General features: G+C 38.6%; 2 protein-coding genes across 10 annotated transcripts in view; one reads left to right on the top strand and one right to left on the bottom strand.

Annotated features, from left to right (window-relative positions):
• The first annotated feature begins 1,229 nt into the window (after positions 1-1,229).
• Positions 1,230-14,396, top strand: DIMT1 (DIMT1 rRNA methyltransferase and ribosome maturation factor). 3 transcript variants are annotated; one of them, XM_036278674.1, is made up of 12 exons: positions 1,230-1,414; positions 1,760-1,833; positions 3,743-3,829; positions 5,470-5,531; positions 5,617-5,710; positions 5,796-5,845; positions 6,958-7,081; positions 7,217-7,309; positions 8,564-8,628; positions 9,998-10,061; positions 11,618-11,724; positions 13,349-14,396. In XM_036278674.1, exons 1-12 carry the CDS (start codon positions 1,336-1,338, stop codon positions 13,389-13,391), a joined length of 942 nt encoding a protein of 313 aa, XP_036134567.1. In that variant the 5' UTR covers positions 1,230-1,335; the 3' UTR covers positions 13,392-14,396. The 3 variants fall into 3 exon arrangements, with proteins under 3 accessions (XP_036134567.1, XP_036134568.1, XP_036134569.1); XM_036278675.1 differs by lacking the exons at positions 1,230-1,414; positions 1,760-1,833; positions 5,470-5,531 and having other exon boundaries at positions 3,741-3,829; XM_036278676.1 differs by lacking the exons at positions 1,230-1,414; positions 1,760-1,833; positions 5,470-5,531; positions 5,617-5,710; positions 5,796-5,845 and having other exon boundaries at positions 3,753-3,829.
• Positions 14,397-15,747: 1,351 nt separating this feature from the next.
• Positions 15,748-18,275, bottom strand: part of KIF2A (kinesin family member 2A) — a 74,958-nt gene continuing 72,430 nt past the window's right edge. For 4 of the 7 annotated variants that reach the window (XM_036278666.1, XM_036278671.1, XM_036278667.1 and 1 more), the window contains one exon: positions 16,588-17,496. In XM_036278666.1, coding sequence (XP_036134559.1) covers positions 17,411-17,496 — 86 coding nt within the window. In that variant the 3' untranslated portion in view covers positions 16,588-17,410. Of the gene's footprint in view, positions 17,497-18,275 lie in introns of all 7 variants that reach the window. The other 3 variants (XM_036278673.1, XM_036278672.1, XM_036278668.1) reach the window with 3 other exon arrangements.

The following is an 18,275-nucleotide window of genomic DNA, read 5'->3' as shown; positions in this document are numbered from 1 at the left end:
TTTCTTTATTGATTTTACAGAGGGAGAGGGAGAGAGAGAAACATCCAGGAGAGAGAATATTGATTGGCCTCCTCCTGCATGCCCCCCACTGGGGATCAGGCCCACAACCTGGGCATGTGTCCTGACTGGGAATCAAACCGGGCATCAAACTGGGCACCTCTTGGTGCATGGGTCAACGCTCAACCACTGAGCCACACCAGCCAGACTTGAAAGTTTTTTAAAAGCGGGTATCATGCCATGTTCATCTTTTTATTCCTAACATTTGATACAGTGGCTGGCACACTAAATTCTCCAGAACTGTGGAATAAATTATTGGTTAATGGAATGAAACGGTATTTGAAGATGCTACTAAGGTATTTAGTTTTCTCCTGAGTTAAAATTTCAGCAAAGAAAAACCAAGTCTTGGAAATGCACAATTAATTGCACAGGGAAGAGTCAGCTCTGGTAATGACAGAAAAAACTTCTTCAAGGAAATAGGATACACACAGAAATATGAAAAACTGAAGCCATTATTCTGTCAGGCAAATCAGACATGGACCTGTGCTCATGAGCTTATGGATGGATACATCGTCCTATCGCAATACCCAGTGCATACCAATTACCACATTTACTGAATTTAGTATTTTTCGTCTCTTTCAATGGAATAAACTTTGAGAAGAGCAGTTTCCTATTTAACCTTGGCTCTCCACCACCCAGAAGTATTTAATAACAGCTAGAGCTCAATAAATGCTTAGGGAGAAGGACGTGGCATAAAGGAAGTGAAACAACTAGTAGCCCTAGTGGAACTAGACACAGAGAACTCGTTCCCCCACGAAGAGCAAATTTCTCATCCCAAGATGCTGGGTTTCCCACGTGACAGAAAGAAACCATTTCTGGACATCAGCGATCCCAGAACCTGGCTTGAAAAAGCTTCCACAGGACCTAATCGCATTATATAACTTAAACCGCCGCAATCTCAAGAGTACCAGACCAGAACCTATTTAAACTGACTATGCTCATCAGCAGGCCACACCCTCAACTCCAAACCAGCCAATCCAAACTTCTAGACTCGGTAGCGCGGTGTCTTCTGGGATCTGTAGGCTTCCCACGTTAGGGTCTCCTTTAGCTCATGACTACAATGCCCGGCATCCACTGGGCTCCAAGTCCGGCCGCCCTCTTCCAGGGGGCGGAGCCCAGGGCGAACCGGAGGGGCGGGTCTTCGCCTCTTTCTTCTTCCCCAATGGGGCTGGGAGTGGTGCGGGGGTGGGGACGGTGATTCCCACGTGGTGCGGTGTTTCGGTCGCCGTCTTTGGTCGTCGCTGACTTTCTGGGCCTGGGCATCCGCTGCCTGCGGAGATGCCGAAGATTAAGTCGGGGGCGAGTGCCCGTCGCCTCGAGCGGCAGCGACAGCGCCGGGAGCTGAAGAGCGCCGGAGGTGGGTGAGCCAGCGGGGAGCAGAGGTCCGGTGGGGAACTTCACATAGGACCAAACCCGGGACCTGGACCGAGATCTGGGCCGGGACAGTGGGGCTGCTCGGGGCCCGTGCCGCCGGAGCGCGCAGGTCCCGGGAGCCCGGGGGCCGGCCGCAGGTGCTGCGCGCCGTCCCTGGCTCCCTTCCCCACAGGAGGGGTGGACTTGGTGTGTCAGGCCCGGCTCCAAGCGTGACGTTTAGTGCGTCTTGGCGCAGAAGTCTTCTGTCCACCGACCTGCTTTCTTCTCTGGGACGGTCTAATAGCTAATTTTAGTTGGAAAATTAAGGCCATTTCATGTTTTCTTTCAGGACTCATGTTCAACACCGGGATTGGGCAGCACATTTTGAAAAATCCTCTCATTGTTAACAGCATTATCGATAAGGTGGGTGTGGAAAAGGAAAGGGAGAGAGTTAATTGGGTAATTATTATTTGGAATATTTAAGCGCAGAGAGGATGCTTGGCACAAAATAGATTCTCTATAAAGACTTGAATGAATTGAAGAATATTCTAGGTTTCACAAGCTGTCTTTTGCCATGATTTGCTTCATTTTGTGGGTCTGGGTTTCTACTGGTTACATATTTTTTTTTTTCCTATCGAATATTCACTCCATAGCTGGACATTTGTTCAATTTCTTATGATTATTATTACCCAATCAGTTTTTCTAGGCACCACCTATGACTTAGTTTTTATTTAGTCTAGAGCTTAAAGATATGTCTAAACAGACATTTTAGGAAGTTTGTTTCCACAGAGAAACTTTTCTGCTACAATGCAGTTCTACATATAAACTCTTTGGAATATTTCTTCTTTATGGGTTATTGATGTTCTCTATTGTTATGGATGATTGTAGATGCTAGGACATGAAATATAGGAGGTGCGTATTACTTCTGTGGCTACAAAGGAAAAGCATCCTGGAGCAGTAGAAAGAGCATTACATAATTGAAGGATCTCATCTTGACTTCCTGTTATTTGCAAAATGAGGGTTGGCCTAGCTTTTTAACATTTTTGGCTCATGGCCCTGGGCGGTTTGGCTCAGCAGTTAGAGCGTCGACCTGCGGTCCTGAGAGACCCGGGGTTCGGTTCCCGCTAAGGGCGCGTACCTCGGTTGCAGTTTGTCCCCGGCCCTGGTCGGTTGTGCGGGTGGCAGCCACTCGATGTGTCCCTTTCACGTCGATGTTTCTCTCTCTCTCTGTTCCTCTCTCTCCCTCCCACTCTACCTGAACAAAAAATGGAAAAATGTCCTCGGGTGAGGATAAAAAATAAAAATAAAAAACATTTTTGGCTCATGGATTCCTTTGAATATCTGGTAATAACTGTGGATCCAGAATGCCACAGCTGTGTACATAGAAACACCCATTATTGTGTACAATTTCTATGTACTCCTGCATCCCCGGAAACATACATGGGCTGACAATTGAGAAATCCTGGTACAGCACAGCTATGATTCTCAGGCAAGGTCATTATATACAGTCCTTTCCAGTTTGAACTTACTGATAACAGAGTTGGTAACAAGATGGTATTGAAATCATTTCCAAGGTAGAAAGCAAAATGCCAATCCCAGAAAGAACTGCTTTTCTGACTCCTAACTATTGCCCCAAGTTAGGAGAGGTGTCAAATTTCCACTTGCACCAAATGTTAGATAATTTTAATAAGCATATAGATCATGAAGGAATTCCTAAAAATGTAGTTAGAATAAAATCTATTTTAAAAAGAATGTATGGCCCTGGCCAGTTTGGCTCAGCGGTTAGAGCGTCGGCCTGCGGTCCTGAGAGACCCGGGTTCGGTTCCTGCTAAGGGCGCGTACCTCGGTTGCAGTTTGTCCCCGGCCCTGGTCGGTTGTGCGGGTGGCAGCCACTCGATGTGTCCCTTTCACATCGATGTTTCTCTCTCTCTCTCTGTTCCTCTCTCCCCCCCCCCCCCACTCTACCTGAACAAAAAAATGGAAAAATGTCCTCGGGTGAGGATAAAAAAAAAAAGAATGTATGTTTTTATTGATTTTAGAGAGAGAGGAAAGGAGAGAGAGAGAAACATCCATGTGAGAAAGAGACATCCATCAGCTGCCTCCTGCACACCCCCTACTGGGGATCAAGCCCACAACCCCAGCATGTACCCTGACCAGAAATCGAACCAGCAACCCTTTGGTACATGGGACTACACTCAACCAACTGAGCCACACAGACCAGGGCAGAATAAAATCTCTTAACTGAGCACTTTCAAGCAAAGATATTCAGGTATAAGTTAAATTATGTGGTCAGTTGTGCCAGTAAAGCTAAAGTGGTTGTGTTTGCTTACAGGCTGCCTTAAGACCAACTGATGTGGTGCTGGAAGTTGGACCTGGAACTGGCAATATGACTGTTAAGTTGCTAGAAAAGGCAAAAAAGGTAAAAAGGATTTCATTTTTGGTATCAGAAATGGCTATGGTTTACAAATATAAGTCTGTTTTAATACATTGCTATTATTTTAACAATAACTTGTGATCCTTTGCTAGAAACTTTACCTTACAAAATAAGGGTGAAATGGGTAAAGGTGGTCAAATGGTACAAACTTCCAGTTATAAAATAAGTCCTGAGAATGTAATAGACAGCATGGTGACTATAGTTAACAATACTGTGTATTTGAAAGTTGCTAAGAGAGTAGATCTTAAAAGTTATAAAACAAACAAAAAAATTGTAACTGTGTGGTGATGGGTCTTAACCGGATTTATCTTGGAATATATACATGTTATCATTATGTTGTACACCTGAAACTAATATGTTATATGTCAACTATATCTTAATTTTTTAAATGGGTTAAAAAAATGTGGGAAGTATCAGTCAGGAAAACAGAAACCACATTTGATATTTCAATACAGGGAAATTAGTATAAGAAATTGGTTACATGTTTGTTACAGGACTAAAAGAATAAAATGAGAACATTGAGGTAACCTAAGAATAACAGTTGCAAAGAGCAGCTATCACCTCTAGGCTCAGGGAAACAAAGTAAGGAGTGTTATTGGAACCTAGAACTTTGGAGGAGGAGATACTAAGAGCTGGAGCACAGGCCACTGTGTTTGGGGTGCCACTTGGTCACTGCTAGTTTCTTCTTTTTCTCTTGGCTGATCCAGTTTCCAGTAAAATGGAACCATTTTAAAGCACATATTTGAAGAGAGTTCAGTGAAGAGACTATTTACGAAATGTGTGGGAATTGGGTTAAAGGAAACCAGTAAGCATTAGTGAAAGACCCAGGGACTAGCAACAGCAGGTAGCAGCTACCATTCAAAGGACCCAAGGGGCGAGAGGAGGGAACTAACTGTGTTACTGAGCCATTGAACAAGGGCTACTGATAGTGGAACACAGCCACTGCCAGAACCCCTGCAAGGCAAGGGTGGGCATTAGGAAATACTCAGTTTCTGTCCTTGTGCCCTATGATGCTGGTTCCTTTCATTACCCAATCCCAAACAGAAGTCAGGGGCAAGGGAACTGGACTGCATCACTCTGTGGGGGACAGGGATAGCTGGAGAAAGGAACCAAGAGCCAAACAGACTAAGCAGCACATATGTCTACACTGTAGACATGGTCTTCCTGTAAGTCATTATACTTCGGCCAATACTGAATTAAAAATGACAATTTCAGCCTTACCTGGTATCCCTTTACATTTACTTTAGAAATGATCTATGCTGTGTACTCTGAACTTAGTAGAGGAAAGAAATGATCTTCTGATTCTAGGAGCTGTTGGCTTGTATGCTTCTATGTGGAATACTTACTACATAGACTTTTTGTGTATTTTTTAAACTTCTGTTCAGTTACAGAACGTGGAGTCAGATGAGCATGATAATTCTGTCAATTATTTGGGTAGAACTCTAGCTGACCACATTTTTGGGTGGTATCATCTGTTGTTTGAAATGGTAGAGAACAATCGAGAGTGTATTGATAGTAGAATTGGGAAAAAGAAGTTTAATTCATGTAAATCATGTAAGAGTTACTATGAGATAAGAAAGCTTTATATTCCATAATTACCCTTAAAAAGTTTTTTATTAATTTAGGTAATTGCCTGTGAACTTGACCCAAGGCTAGTAGCTGAACTGCACAAAAGAGTTCAGGGCACGTGAGTATTCATAATAGAATTAAAGTACATTTCAGTCTCATGAAACAATATTCTTTTTAAATTTTTTTCTTTTAATTATTATCAGACCATTGGCCAGCAAACTTCAAGTAATGGTGGGTGATGTGCTGAAAACAGATTTGCCATTCTTTGATGCTTGTGTGGCAAATTTGCCTTATCAGGTATGTTTTTAAATTGTTGGGAACATTAGACTAAATGTTTCTCTAGTGTGTCTTTCCTAGAAATAACTAGTTAATTCTCTTACAGATATCTTCTCCTTTTGTCTTCAAGCTGTTGCTGCACCGACCTTTTTTCAGGTTTGTGACAAATATCAAAACGACTGCCAGATATTAGAAAGATCAACAGTTTAGGCCATGAACACAGACAGCCAAAAATGAAGGTTAATTCATTTGAAAAATCGCTGGACAATTTGTTTTGTAGAAAGTATCAATTTTTGTGGAGACTTTTTTCTCTCTTTACTTAATTGACAGAATTATTGGGGGAGCTGTGGTGTAAGTCTTGCTTCTGAAACCAGACGACTTTTCCCTAATTTCCCATTTGCTTGCCATTAGCCCAGGTTAAACTTTTTATTACCTTGTGTCTACACAATTTCAGTGGTCTCCTAAGGTATTTCTAGTACAATCTGTACCAATCATTTTCAGACTGCAAATCAAAAACCCCTTAGTGGTTATAAAATAAATTTAGTAGGTCATGACTGTCATTTTTCTTTTTAATGACATGGAATAGAATGCATCAGAGGGTATTAAGTGCATGTGGCCCAGGTGATTATAGTTTTACAAAACTTTTGTTTGAGTTACAGGAGCACATGTACATACAGATATTTATGACCTGGGTTGCAATATCAAATCTATTTCTTAGTGTCACTTACAGTAAAAAATTTTGAAAGTCAAAACCCGGCTTTGAAGATGACCATCTTCTGTTCAAGAGCCTCCAAAAGCCTTCCCATTGCTTGCTGAATCAACAACAACAACAACAACATCAAACTACATTCCTTAATCTGTTATATCAGGACACTGATTTCACAACCTGCCTCAGCTCTTCCATTAGGGTGTTTGCTACCCCATGAATATAACTTGCTTACTGAGCCAATTTTGTTTGTTTGGGTTTTGTTTTCAGAGAAGGGGTGATAAAGACTAGTGCTGATCTGAAATACTTTCTCATCTGATCATTGAGGCTTTACATTAGCAAGGGATAAGAGGTGCAGCCATTATAAAATGGAAAAGCCAACTGGATCATTTTGTGGTAATAAAGCTAAGGCTAAATATTCTACCTTCTCACCGGCTGGACTAATTGTCGTGAACTGCAGATACTGCTTTGCTCTGTTTCCTACCCAAGCATCTGTTGAAGTTCAAATACATTTATAGTTGAAAGGGACCATTTTCTTTATTCCTTTCTGTTGTCTTTTCAGATGTGCTATACTTATGTTTCAAAGAGAATTTGCTCTCCGACTGGTTGCAAAACCTGGAGATAAGTTATACTGCCGACTGTCAATTAATACACAGCTGTTAGCACGTGTGGATCATCTAATGAAGGTAAGTGACTATTATTGAACTAATTTGACTTAGCTTATCCTTGAGCATTTAGCTATGCTTTCTGTGAGGAAAGCACATTTGATTACTAATTTAGTTATTTTTGAGAGTAGTATCTAAACATTTTCTGATTAACAGGTTGGAAAGAATAATTTCAGACCACCACCCAAGGTGGAATCCAGTGTTGTAAGAATAGAACCTAAGAACCCGCCACCGCCTATCAATTTTCAGGTGAGGTTAAAATACTAGGTCATTCATTCAATAAAGGGAAAAAAAATGTCCAAGCTGGAAGATGTGTGTCTATAATCGCAGAAAAATACTGAGTCAACCTAAATTTTCTAACAGGAAAATGTTAATTACGATATATCCCTGTGAAGGAGTAGATGGAATAATTTGACTCAAGATAGTTGTGAAGACCACAAAAGCACATGGAAAATGTTTGCAAAAGGTAAAAAGATTAGAATGCTGGTGCATTTTGCTGAAGATTATAGCTATGAAAAACATGTCTCTATTTGAATAAGACTTGGGAAACAAGATATAGTGAAAACAGTTGTTAGAGTAATATTATAGGAAACACTTTTAAATCAAAATTCTTATTTTTGAGATTTAAGAGAAGGAAACCAGATCGCTTGTTGTAAAAACTGCAATCACTTTGGATAAAAACATGATTGCTTATGTGGTCAATAACTGGAGGTAAATGGAGTGGCTTGTCAACTACTCCTTCAAAGAAGGTTTAGATGTGTTATGCAGAATATGTTCTAAATCATGTTTGTTTTGAATTATGTTTTTTGAAAATGATACATGCCATGTGACACTTTATTATTTATTTATTTTGGTACGTGCCCCTAGCGGGAACTGAACCCGGTACTCTGTGGCCCGCAGGCTAGTGCTCCAACCACTGAACCAAACCGGCCAGGGCCCATATGACATTTTAGATGCCAAAATGCTGTATTCTTTGTTCGATATGGAATAATTGTCTTTTTTCTAATTTTTGGAATTGAGATTAAAATATTCAGTGAGGTGTACAAAAGTTCAAAAAAATATACATCTTACTTTTGCATATGTGTCAGCCACATCAAGATATCTGATGAACATTTTCATCAGTCCCAAAGGTTCCTTCCAGTTTTATATATTAAGAGACAAAATAATACCTAGCAGGCCTAAGAAAGAAGTTTGATATTTTGTTTTTGTTTTTTTTTATCCTCACCCGAGGACATTTTTCCATTTTTTGTTCAGGTAGAGTGGGAGGGAAAGAGAAGAACAGAGAGAGAGAGAGAGAGACATCGATGTGAAAGGAACACATCGAGTGGCTGCCACCCGCACAACCGACCAGGGCCGGGGACAAACTGCAACCGAGGTACGCGCCCTTAGCGGGAACCGAACCTGGGTCTCTCTGGACCACAGGCTGACGCTCTAACCGCTGAGCCAAACCAGCCAGGGCAGAAGTTTGATATTTTGTAAGAATATATCCATCTTCTGTTTCAGGAATGGGATGGCCTAGTAAGGATCACCTTTGTGAGGAAAAACAAGACACTCTCTGCTGCATTTAAGTAAGTATTTTACTAATAATTTATAATGTATGAAGGACCAGTGCTTCAGATACTGTGCTAAGTGCTAGAATTTGGTCCTTTTCCTGAGCAGATATCCTAAGTGTAATGACTACTCATGTCCATACTTTATCTTTTTAAAAAATATGTTTTTATTGATTTTAGAGAGGGAGGGAGGGGGAGAGAGAAAAACATCAATGAGACCAGCTTCCCCATGCATGCCTCTCACTAGGGATATAGCCTGAAACCCAGGCATGTGTCCTGGCAGGGAATCAACTGGTGACCTCTTGGTGCTTGGGATGATGGTCAACCAACTAACTGAACCACACCTGTCAGGGTAAATTTTACCTGTTTACCTGTTATACTTTGAGAGGCAGGAGAATTTAATGAAGAAATTTCCGGTAGTTGGGAATTATATCAGGTTTTTTGGCAAAACAGGGAATGAAAACAAACTGACCACATATCTGCCTGGTAGCATTTATGTAAGATACATTTAATTTTATTAACTTGGAAAAATGTAACAGCATTTTGGGGCCTAAGGGTAAAAGAGAGATGAAAGCCTTAATTTTAGATTTTTTTTATTTTTTTTATTGAGGTGATGTTTTGTGGAGAGTCTAGAATTTTGTTAAATATTTGAGACGTTTATTAGGACTTTACTTTTTAAATGTAACTATGTAGTCCTTTTGAAATTGTGATTGGTTCGTCTGTCAGCGTCATAACCCAGGAATGTCTTTCTCAAGGACCTAGGAACCATCCCTTGAAATATCAACATCAAAAGACAGCCCCCACCCGCCCACCCACTTTTCCCCCTACCCCCCACCCATCTCCCAGGTTCTGTGAGAGGGTTGGAGCCTAACTTGGGTGGGTGCATTGCTCTGAGTGGCAAAACTACCTCATAAGGTACAAGAACTATATTTCTCCTCTGGGTGAAGCCAATGAGCTAACACTGATGGTGACCCCAATTACTATAATAAAGTTAGGATGAACTATGTGTGACTGTCAAGTTTTCTTACTTGAAGACATGTGTAAGGAGTTGCATCTACTTGGCCATACAAAGGGTGAGATTTTTTTTTTCCTGTCTCTACAATCTCTTAGTGGATTGATTGCCAGGTGATGCACAGCCCATTCTGGTTGAATGATTATTCATAATAAAAGTGTTTTCTCTTTCTACTCTTTGTGGAGAGGTTTTCTTGGAATAAATAAAGAAATAAAACTATGTAGTTTGTGATTGTTTCATAAGTTTAAGTTTTTAGCACCTTTTTAGTTTTGAATTTTGCTATATGAAACAGATTTAATCTTATAATAAACTGAAAGGAAATTATTGATAATCTCTAATTTTGGAATAATAACACTGATGTCATTTATGCTATAGGTCAAGTGCAGTACAGCAGCTATTGGAAAAAAACTACAGAATTCACTGTTCAGTCCATAATACTGTAAGCAGAAAATGTTTGTGATTTAGTGACTTATTGGTGTTTTTAAATGTCCCTCTATTTCTCATTGCTTTTCATCTATTATTCAGATTCTTTAATTTTATACATTCCATAAGATCCTTAAAAGATCATATGTAATGTATAACTGGAACAACTTTAACAGGTCAGTGCTGATGGTATGTCCGTGGAACAGATCTGAGCAACCTCGGTTACTCCACTCTATCTTCTTTAACTACTGACAGATGTTGTAGCCATAGAGCAATTGAGCTGAGTCATAATTTCCTTAAAGGTTTAGGCATGTGCAGCTTGAAATAATTGTGACTATCCCTTCTTGTCTGTTGCTCATACAGCAATTATAAATTTAAATATTTCTCAGTAACTTTTTAATACCCAGAAATTGATTAAAATAAAGTATATACTGAATAGCATATTTCTGGTTGTGAGCCTTATGCCTTTTAATCATTATCTGTGCAGTATTTTTTTTTCGATCCTTAAACACGAGAGTATTTTTCCATTTATCTTCAGAAAGAGTAGGAGGGAGGGAGAGAAGAAGAGAGAGAGAAACAGAGAGAGAAACATTGATGTAAGAGAGACACATTAACTGGTTGCCTCCCACACGACCATGACCCTGACCAGGGCCGGAGACGAACCGCAACTGAGGTATGTGCCCTTGGATGGAATCAAACCCAGGTTTCATTGGTCTGCGGGCCGATGCTCTGACCGCTGAGCCAAACCAGCCAGGGCTGTGCAACATTTTCTTTGACCAATTTTATCTGTGAGCACACATACAGATATTCATATATAATGACTGTGCGATAACTTATTCTTTCAAATTAATTAAATAGAGCAGACAGATAAAAGCCAATTTTGTTTCTATTTCTGGACTCAGATTATTAGGTATGGTTTAATGTACCACACTATGGATAAAGTGATTTAGAAAATGCTAAACCGGATTAAGAAAAAAATTTTTTTTAAAAGTGTATTTTATTGATGTTTTTTAGAGAGGGAGAGATAGAAACTATTGGCTGCCTCCTGCACGCCCCCTAATGGGGATTGAGCCTGCCGCCTGGGTATGTGCCCTGACAGGGAATCGAAACCAGCATTTCTCAGTCCATGGGATGATGCTCAATGCACTGAGCCAGAGCACCAGGCTAGAAAAGTCTTTATGAGGAAATTGTGAAGTATGATATATTACTATTCCTTAAGGGTTGGAGAGGCCATCTCTTAGAGAAAAATTAAAGTGGTAAAATGAGATTTGTGCCAAGAAAATGTGTTATGTTTACAGGAGTAACAATTGCTTTAAAATGCAGTTTACAGCTCTAATTTTGTTATAGAATACTTTGTGTCACCTGAAACTGACAGAATTTTTAGGAGGGCAATATACTCGATAAACTAATTCGAAGTCTTCTGAGTTATTTGGCACGTGCTAAAGATCAGTCACTTAGAGATCCAAGTCATGGACAGATGGTAACTCTTTTATGACTTATTGAACTAAAAAGAAAGAGAGTCAAGGTGACTTCATTAAAGATATGTTGTTCATTTATTCTGAATCTTGATAGATAATACCAGAAGATTTCAGCATAGCAGATAAAATACAGCAAATCCTAACCAGCACAGGTTTTAGTGACAAGCGGGCCCGTTCCATGGACATAGATGACTTCATCAGGTAATTACATTTTTCTTAAGTGTTTACATTTCTTTACTGTGACACCTTCAGAGATTGAAAGGCTTTTAAGCTGTGTAAGGTGCTACCTGGGAGTTATTGCATAGCACTTCCAAGGCATAGAATAGTATTTGGTATAGAAGATGGAGGATAGTTAGCTGCAGCAGAATGGACATTTTCTTTAAGAACAGTAGTAAATAACAGTCCTAGCCTGGAGATTGCCTCTGTTCAGTGTGTTGTGGTATGTGTGTGCCCCTCCCCTAACTCCCATTCATAGTTTATTGTCTCTTCAAGTAGCCTGTAAGACAGAAGAATCCTAATACGTGTTGGGATCTCATTTTTTTTCTTTATTGGGAATAGCTATTGTTTTTGTGTGTGTGTGTTTATTTTTTTAATCCTCACCCGGGGACATTTTTGCATTTATCTTCAGATAGGGCGGGAGAGAGGACGAGAGAGAAACATCAATGTGAGAGGGATACATCGACTGGCTGCCACCCACATGACCCCCAACCAGGCCGGGGACAAACTGCAACCGAACCCGGCCCGGGACTCTCTGGTCCACAGGGTGACACTGTAACCTCAGAGCCAAACCAGCCAGGGCGGGAATAGCTATTGTTAAATAGACCCTAAGCATGATATAGTTTGTTACAATATCTGGTTATCATTTCTAACTGGTTTAGTAATATAGTTACTTGTTTTGTAATTATCTGGGCAATGTACACCAAAATTTGTTTTCCTTGAATTAGACAAGTCTCATGAAAACACAGTAAGGCTTAAATTACCCAGGCAGTTATTAACCTGTACTCAGGTTTTAATCACTCTGATTTCCTATCTTACTGCAGAAGTTTTTGCCTCTTTAGCTAATTCATTTTTAAAGCCTCCATGTTTTAGGGGCTGAATTAAAAATGAGCATAGATTGTTACAAAAGTCATTGATTTGACTTTTTAAGCTGGAAACACAGTTCTACACAAGACAAATAGGTTTTATATTTTATACTGGCAGTTTAGTAATACTACTGAATATTCAATGTTAATCTTAGGAGTTGATTATTATTCGTAAGTACCTAGCTTCCTGTTTTAGACATTTTAACCGATCTTGACCTGTTCCTATGAGCTATCCTAAAAATAATCTCAGATTTGAGTAAAAATATATTTCAATTTTCTTTCATTTTCACCAAATTTCTTCAAGGTTATTAAGCATATGTGTAGTTTGCTAACTAAGATCTGATTAAGTATATATAAGTATCCAGAGAAAAGCATTATGTAAATATTTAAACCTTAGTTAACAGTGAGCTCAGAGAAGAATGAGCATACATGTAAGATTAGCTCTTCATCTATCTTATTGTTCACTTACCACGTTGTAACAGTGTTAATGAACTCTTAGGTCTGGGACAGTAGAGGTCTAAGATAATTTTAGTCAAATTCATAACTTAAGACATACAGGCTATGACAAAAAGAGGTACCCAAAAAATACTGTTTTAACCAATGACTAGTAATAGGAGTGGGTAGGCTTCATAGGTTTGCTGATGTGTTCATGTTTTAGAGTTCATGGTATGGGAACTATATGCATGATTATGTGCTACATAAATAGCTTTTCAATACCATGTCGTTTTGGTTTCTTGTTTCAGATTACTACATGGATTCAATGCAGAAGGTATCCATTTTTCTTAGGTATCTGGAAAACAGAATTTTTCAAACTCAACAAAAGAAACTGGAATTATATATTTTTAATTTAAGAAGATGAAGTATGCTTATCCTCCACTGGGACATTGTGTTTAACTATTTTTGATTTAATGCTACTGTTATTACCAATTATTATTCTGAATTTCCTAAGGTAGTTAAGTAAGTCGATTTAAGTACCCAAGTTTTTTTGGTTTTGGTTGGTTTTTAATTTCTAACACAGGACAGGGTCCAACTATATACATGATAATCTTCAAGCCCAATAGCCGCATTCACGCACACCTTGACACTTAAACTTATCATTTTTAACAGGTTATTGTGTAAAGATGTTACTCTTCTATTTTCTATATTACGGTGAGGACCTCTTTAGGCCTTTAGCTGTTTAGGCCTTTGTTCCTCAGCTGTAACATTTAAGTGCTTAACTGAGCCACATATTCACCATACTATTTCTTCTTGTTCATGTTTACAGTAAAACAATTTTCTTATGATGTTTTAATTTTCTGTTAATCCTATACTACTTCTATCACTGCCTACCCCTTTTAAACTTTCCTGTAGCATCAGTTATATCAGGTTCTGGGTAAGCTTGAGTCTGCTACTGAGACCATGTGGCGCCAGACAATTTACCTCTGGGCATGTTTTCTTACCTATAAAATGAGGATGCTCAACTAGAATGTAAAATGAATTATAAGACTAAGTTTTTTCTCGAGGAGAGTCAGGTTTAACAAAATTTCCAAAGATTTTAGAAATCAAAACTTGATTTAAAATCTCTGCCTATCAACTTGATTAATAGACAAAAAAACTCAACCAGTAGTTTTCCCACAAGAACAGACTTTCAGTATTCCTATAAATTCTGGATAATTAAAATTTCCAGTACTTTTTCATATACCTGATTAGTTTTCAGCTATTTTTAAAATGTAAGGTTAAGAATGTCGTCAACAGGTGTCGTAACCACATCTTTAATTTGCTATGTTTAAATCATTATCGATATAATACTAATTGTTAATGTCCTTTAATAAAAAGTTATATATAATAGCTGGTTATTTTATTTATATAAGGAAATAAAAATGTCATTCTTTATGCCTAACTTAATAGAAATGTTTCCAAATTATTTTAACAGAAGTATGCTGAGTAATCCTAGAAAGGAAGTTAATTTGTTTACCTAACATTTTTTGAAATCTGGCTTCAAAGTGATATATTAAAACATCCTATGTAATGAAAATAGTGTTTTTTGTTAATAATAGGAATTATCACCTTTCAAATCTGAAAAGGTAAAGAATGTTTAATCCAGATCCAAAATTTATTATTTTTAATCCTCACCCAAGGACATTTTTCCATTTTTTTCCAGATAGAGTGGGAGGAAGAGAGAAACATCGATGTGAAAGGGACACATCGAGTGGTTGCCACCCACACGACCCGACCAGGGCCGGGGCCAAACTGCAACTGAGGTACGTGCCCTTAGCGGGAACCGAACCTGGGTCTTTCTGAACCACAGGCCGACACTAACCGCTGAGCCAAACCAGCCAGGGCTCCAAAAATTATTTTTTTAAATAGCCGCAGTAAGCCACTTTTGTTATATAAATATTATACTTACGAGTAAGTTTTTTTGTTTAAAAATTTTTTTTTCTTTATTGATTTTTAGAGAGTGGAAGGGAGAGGGAGAGATAGAAACATTGATGAGAGAGAACATTGATTGGCTGCCACCTGCATGACCCCCACTGGGGATTGGGCCCACAACCTGGGCATGTACCATGACTGGGCAATGAACCTGTGACCTCTTGGTGCATTGGTTGACGCTAAACCACTGAGCCACACCAGCCAGGGAAGAGTAGGTTTTTAAAGTATCAAATAACTACTTTGCAAAATTCATTTGTACTATCTCTATTTTTAAAGGAAAATGTTAAGATTTATTAATTCAGCTTTCCCTCTAACATCTAGCAACAGTAACTGCAGAGTATTAGTCCCTTTTCTGGCTTTTGGTTTTCCCTATCTGTAAAACTGAAGTACTGGACTATACTACCAAGATATTTTCTGGTGTACTGACTCTTTACATACCTTGATTAATGATCAGAATGAAGCCATTATAGGATAAGGCATCATATTTAGACACAAGGGGACCTTCTAGAGATAGTACCCATCTATTTTAAATAATAAATTAAGACTAATCTGTTGTGCTTACAATAAGCAAACTCAAATATTTTTATTGCCCTTTGAAGGTTGGTTAGGCTCAAAAACTACCTCAAAAACAGCCTCTGCAAGGTCAATAGTTCTCCATTCTTCCTCTTCCCTTTGAAATAAACACAAATAGGATATATCTTACAGCTGCAAGAAAACCTGAGCCCTTTCCAAAACAAAGGTGATTACATTGAAGAAAATTATCTATAAACTCATTTCATAAATTTCATTTATTAATAAGCACATTGTGAAAATCTACATTTGTTCTAGATTTCAAGTTTACAGAGGAGCATTTCACCATGGTATTAGGATTTCCCACAACTACCCTCTGAGTTCTATCAAGTGAAGTAGGGAATCTGGCTCATGTGACTCTATTCATAGCTTCCCTTTGGCCCATATGAATGAGCTATTAGTTCCCTTGAATGAATCAAAACAAGATATCCTTGGGAGATTTTGTGGTGTTAACCCACTCCTGGACTCTCCTAAGAACTGAGGGAAACCTCCTAGAGATATATAAATTGTTTAACAAAATATTTACATGAAAAGTGGCCAGTTTTCTTCCTTGGAGTAGCAATCTGTAAAAATAAGTGCTACCATTTAAAAAGTAGTACACCCTAGACCAATTTATTGGTGAGAATTTGGTGATTCTCACCAAATAATGGTGAAACATCACACATTAGGTAATGGACGGAGCTTGGGTTAGATGTGCCTTTTAAGGCAAAGTCAACTCTTTTTAGGCTTAATTCTCTTTCAGGGGAATTATGTACTGTCTGTCTATACTTGGCTTAAACTAACAGTTCTATTATGGACTACTTTCAATGTATTATGTAAATGTTCATGCATCAGAAGCCAATTTCCTTTAACAGTACATTTAAAAGGTACATTTTGGGGTGCTAATGGACACTTCAACTTAAGTAATGGTATTGGTAAGGAGCAAACTGTACTATTAGTTTTGTTAATAACACACTGGAACACACACTGCATATATATGTATTATCCTAAGATAAAACTCTTCTCAGAATTTCATTACTTTTTATTATACACCAACTAGTTTATATTTTAATTCTTTACAAAGAAAATGCTAAGAAAATTATATCCACATGTTAAATGTTTTAAAATCATAATTCCAGATTTCTTTACATATAAGATGGAGAGTGGTCCAGCAGCTATGTCCACTGTCACAGACTTTAGTTCCATTCAATGATATGGCACATCCTGCAAAATTAACTAGCAACACACACAAAAAAATGTCTCCAATACAGTAAAAATGTACACACAATAAAGGTAATTTACAATGACAAATAAGGAATGTAATTTAACTTGGCTGTGCATCAGAAATTCAGGGTCAATTGCCTTAGTCAAGGCACAAAGCAGGAAGAGGTGAGCACAGCTGCCTCTAAGAGTGGCAAGGTATGTACAATCACAGATGAGGTATGCATGCACGTAAAGGATTTAAAACTGCTCAGTCTTGCTACGAAAATTGAACCGAGTTAAAAGGAAATGCTGTGGCTTCCCCCTACTACTCACCCCTGGATCAAGTCCACAATCTTACTTCATCATATAGAAAATAAAATTGGCAAGGATCTCTAAAAGTAAATCACCATTTGGGTAAATGAAACAAAATGCTTCACTATTCCCAAATCTTGGTTGTGCCTCCGGGATTAGAAACATTTTGTAGACAAAATTGTGTTTCACAAAACTGAAATGTCATTCAGATGAAGGGACAAGACATTTTCCACAGACACTTAAAATTTCAAACTTTCAAATGGCCCTTACAGCTGAACCTTATGTGTTACAACAGTGAGGGTTCTGGGGATCCTTTAGCAGCAAATGCCAACTTAAAGGGCACGGGGTCTCTTCGGGTTGATTTGCTTGCTGGCCTGCTCCTCTTCTTGTAGAGCTGCACGAAAAGATTTCACTTTATCTTGGAAAAAGAAAAGAACAGGGAGTTAGATAGGCTACATATGTGTATAAAGTATGTACAGTCATGTCCAAAAGGAACACTGAATATTATTAAACTGTGAAATAGCACATTTCTTCTCTCAATGTTAGAAAATTTCTACTTCCAACAACTATCTTTTTAAGCTAATTTTAATAAGATATTTGAATTTTAAAAAATATTTTCCTTTATCAGGGATTGTAAAAAGGGCTGGGAAGGAGGATTACAGGATAATGCATTTCTTGGTCTTAAAATTCTGTCTTACCATCTATCATAACTGATTCAGAGTCACTTAAGAATAAAAAATAGGTTAAACTGGCAGAGGCAAATAACACTCAGTTATAAAGATGAGAAATCTTCCTATAACAGTGATCCTCAACTGAGGTGATTTTTGTCCCCACCCCCACCCCACTCCCACCCTGGGAAATTTGATAATGTCTACAGACATTTTTGATTGTCACAACTGGAGTGGTGCTACTGTCCTCTAGTTAGTGAAGACCAGGATGCTGGTAAGCATTGTGCAATGCATAGGATGGGCACCCCTCAACAGAATATGTCTGTTACTAGTGCAAAGGTAATGAACAGTCTTCAGAAGAAAAAAAAGCTACACATTTCTTTCCTGTCTTCAGAAGTTCAATAATTTTTTTTCCTCACCTGAGGACATTTTTTTTGCATTTATCTTCAGACAGTGGGAGGGAGAAAGGGAGGAAGAGAGAGAGAGAAACATGGATGTGAGAGAGATACATTGACTGGTTGCCACCCAC

Source organism: Molossus molossus, unplaced genomic scaffold, assembly GCF_014108415.1.
Source record: "Molossus molossus isolate mMolMol1 unplaced genomic scaffold, mMolMol1.p scaffold_m16_p_3, whole genome shotgun sequence".
NCBI lineage: Eukaryota > Metazoa > Chordata > Mammalia > Chiroptera > Molossidae > Molossus > Molossus molossus.
Note: the sequence above shows the minus strand (reverse complement) of the source record. Positions and strands in the feature narration are given on the sequence as shown.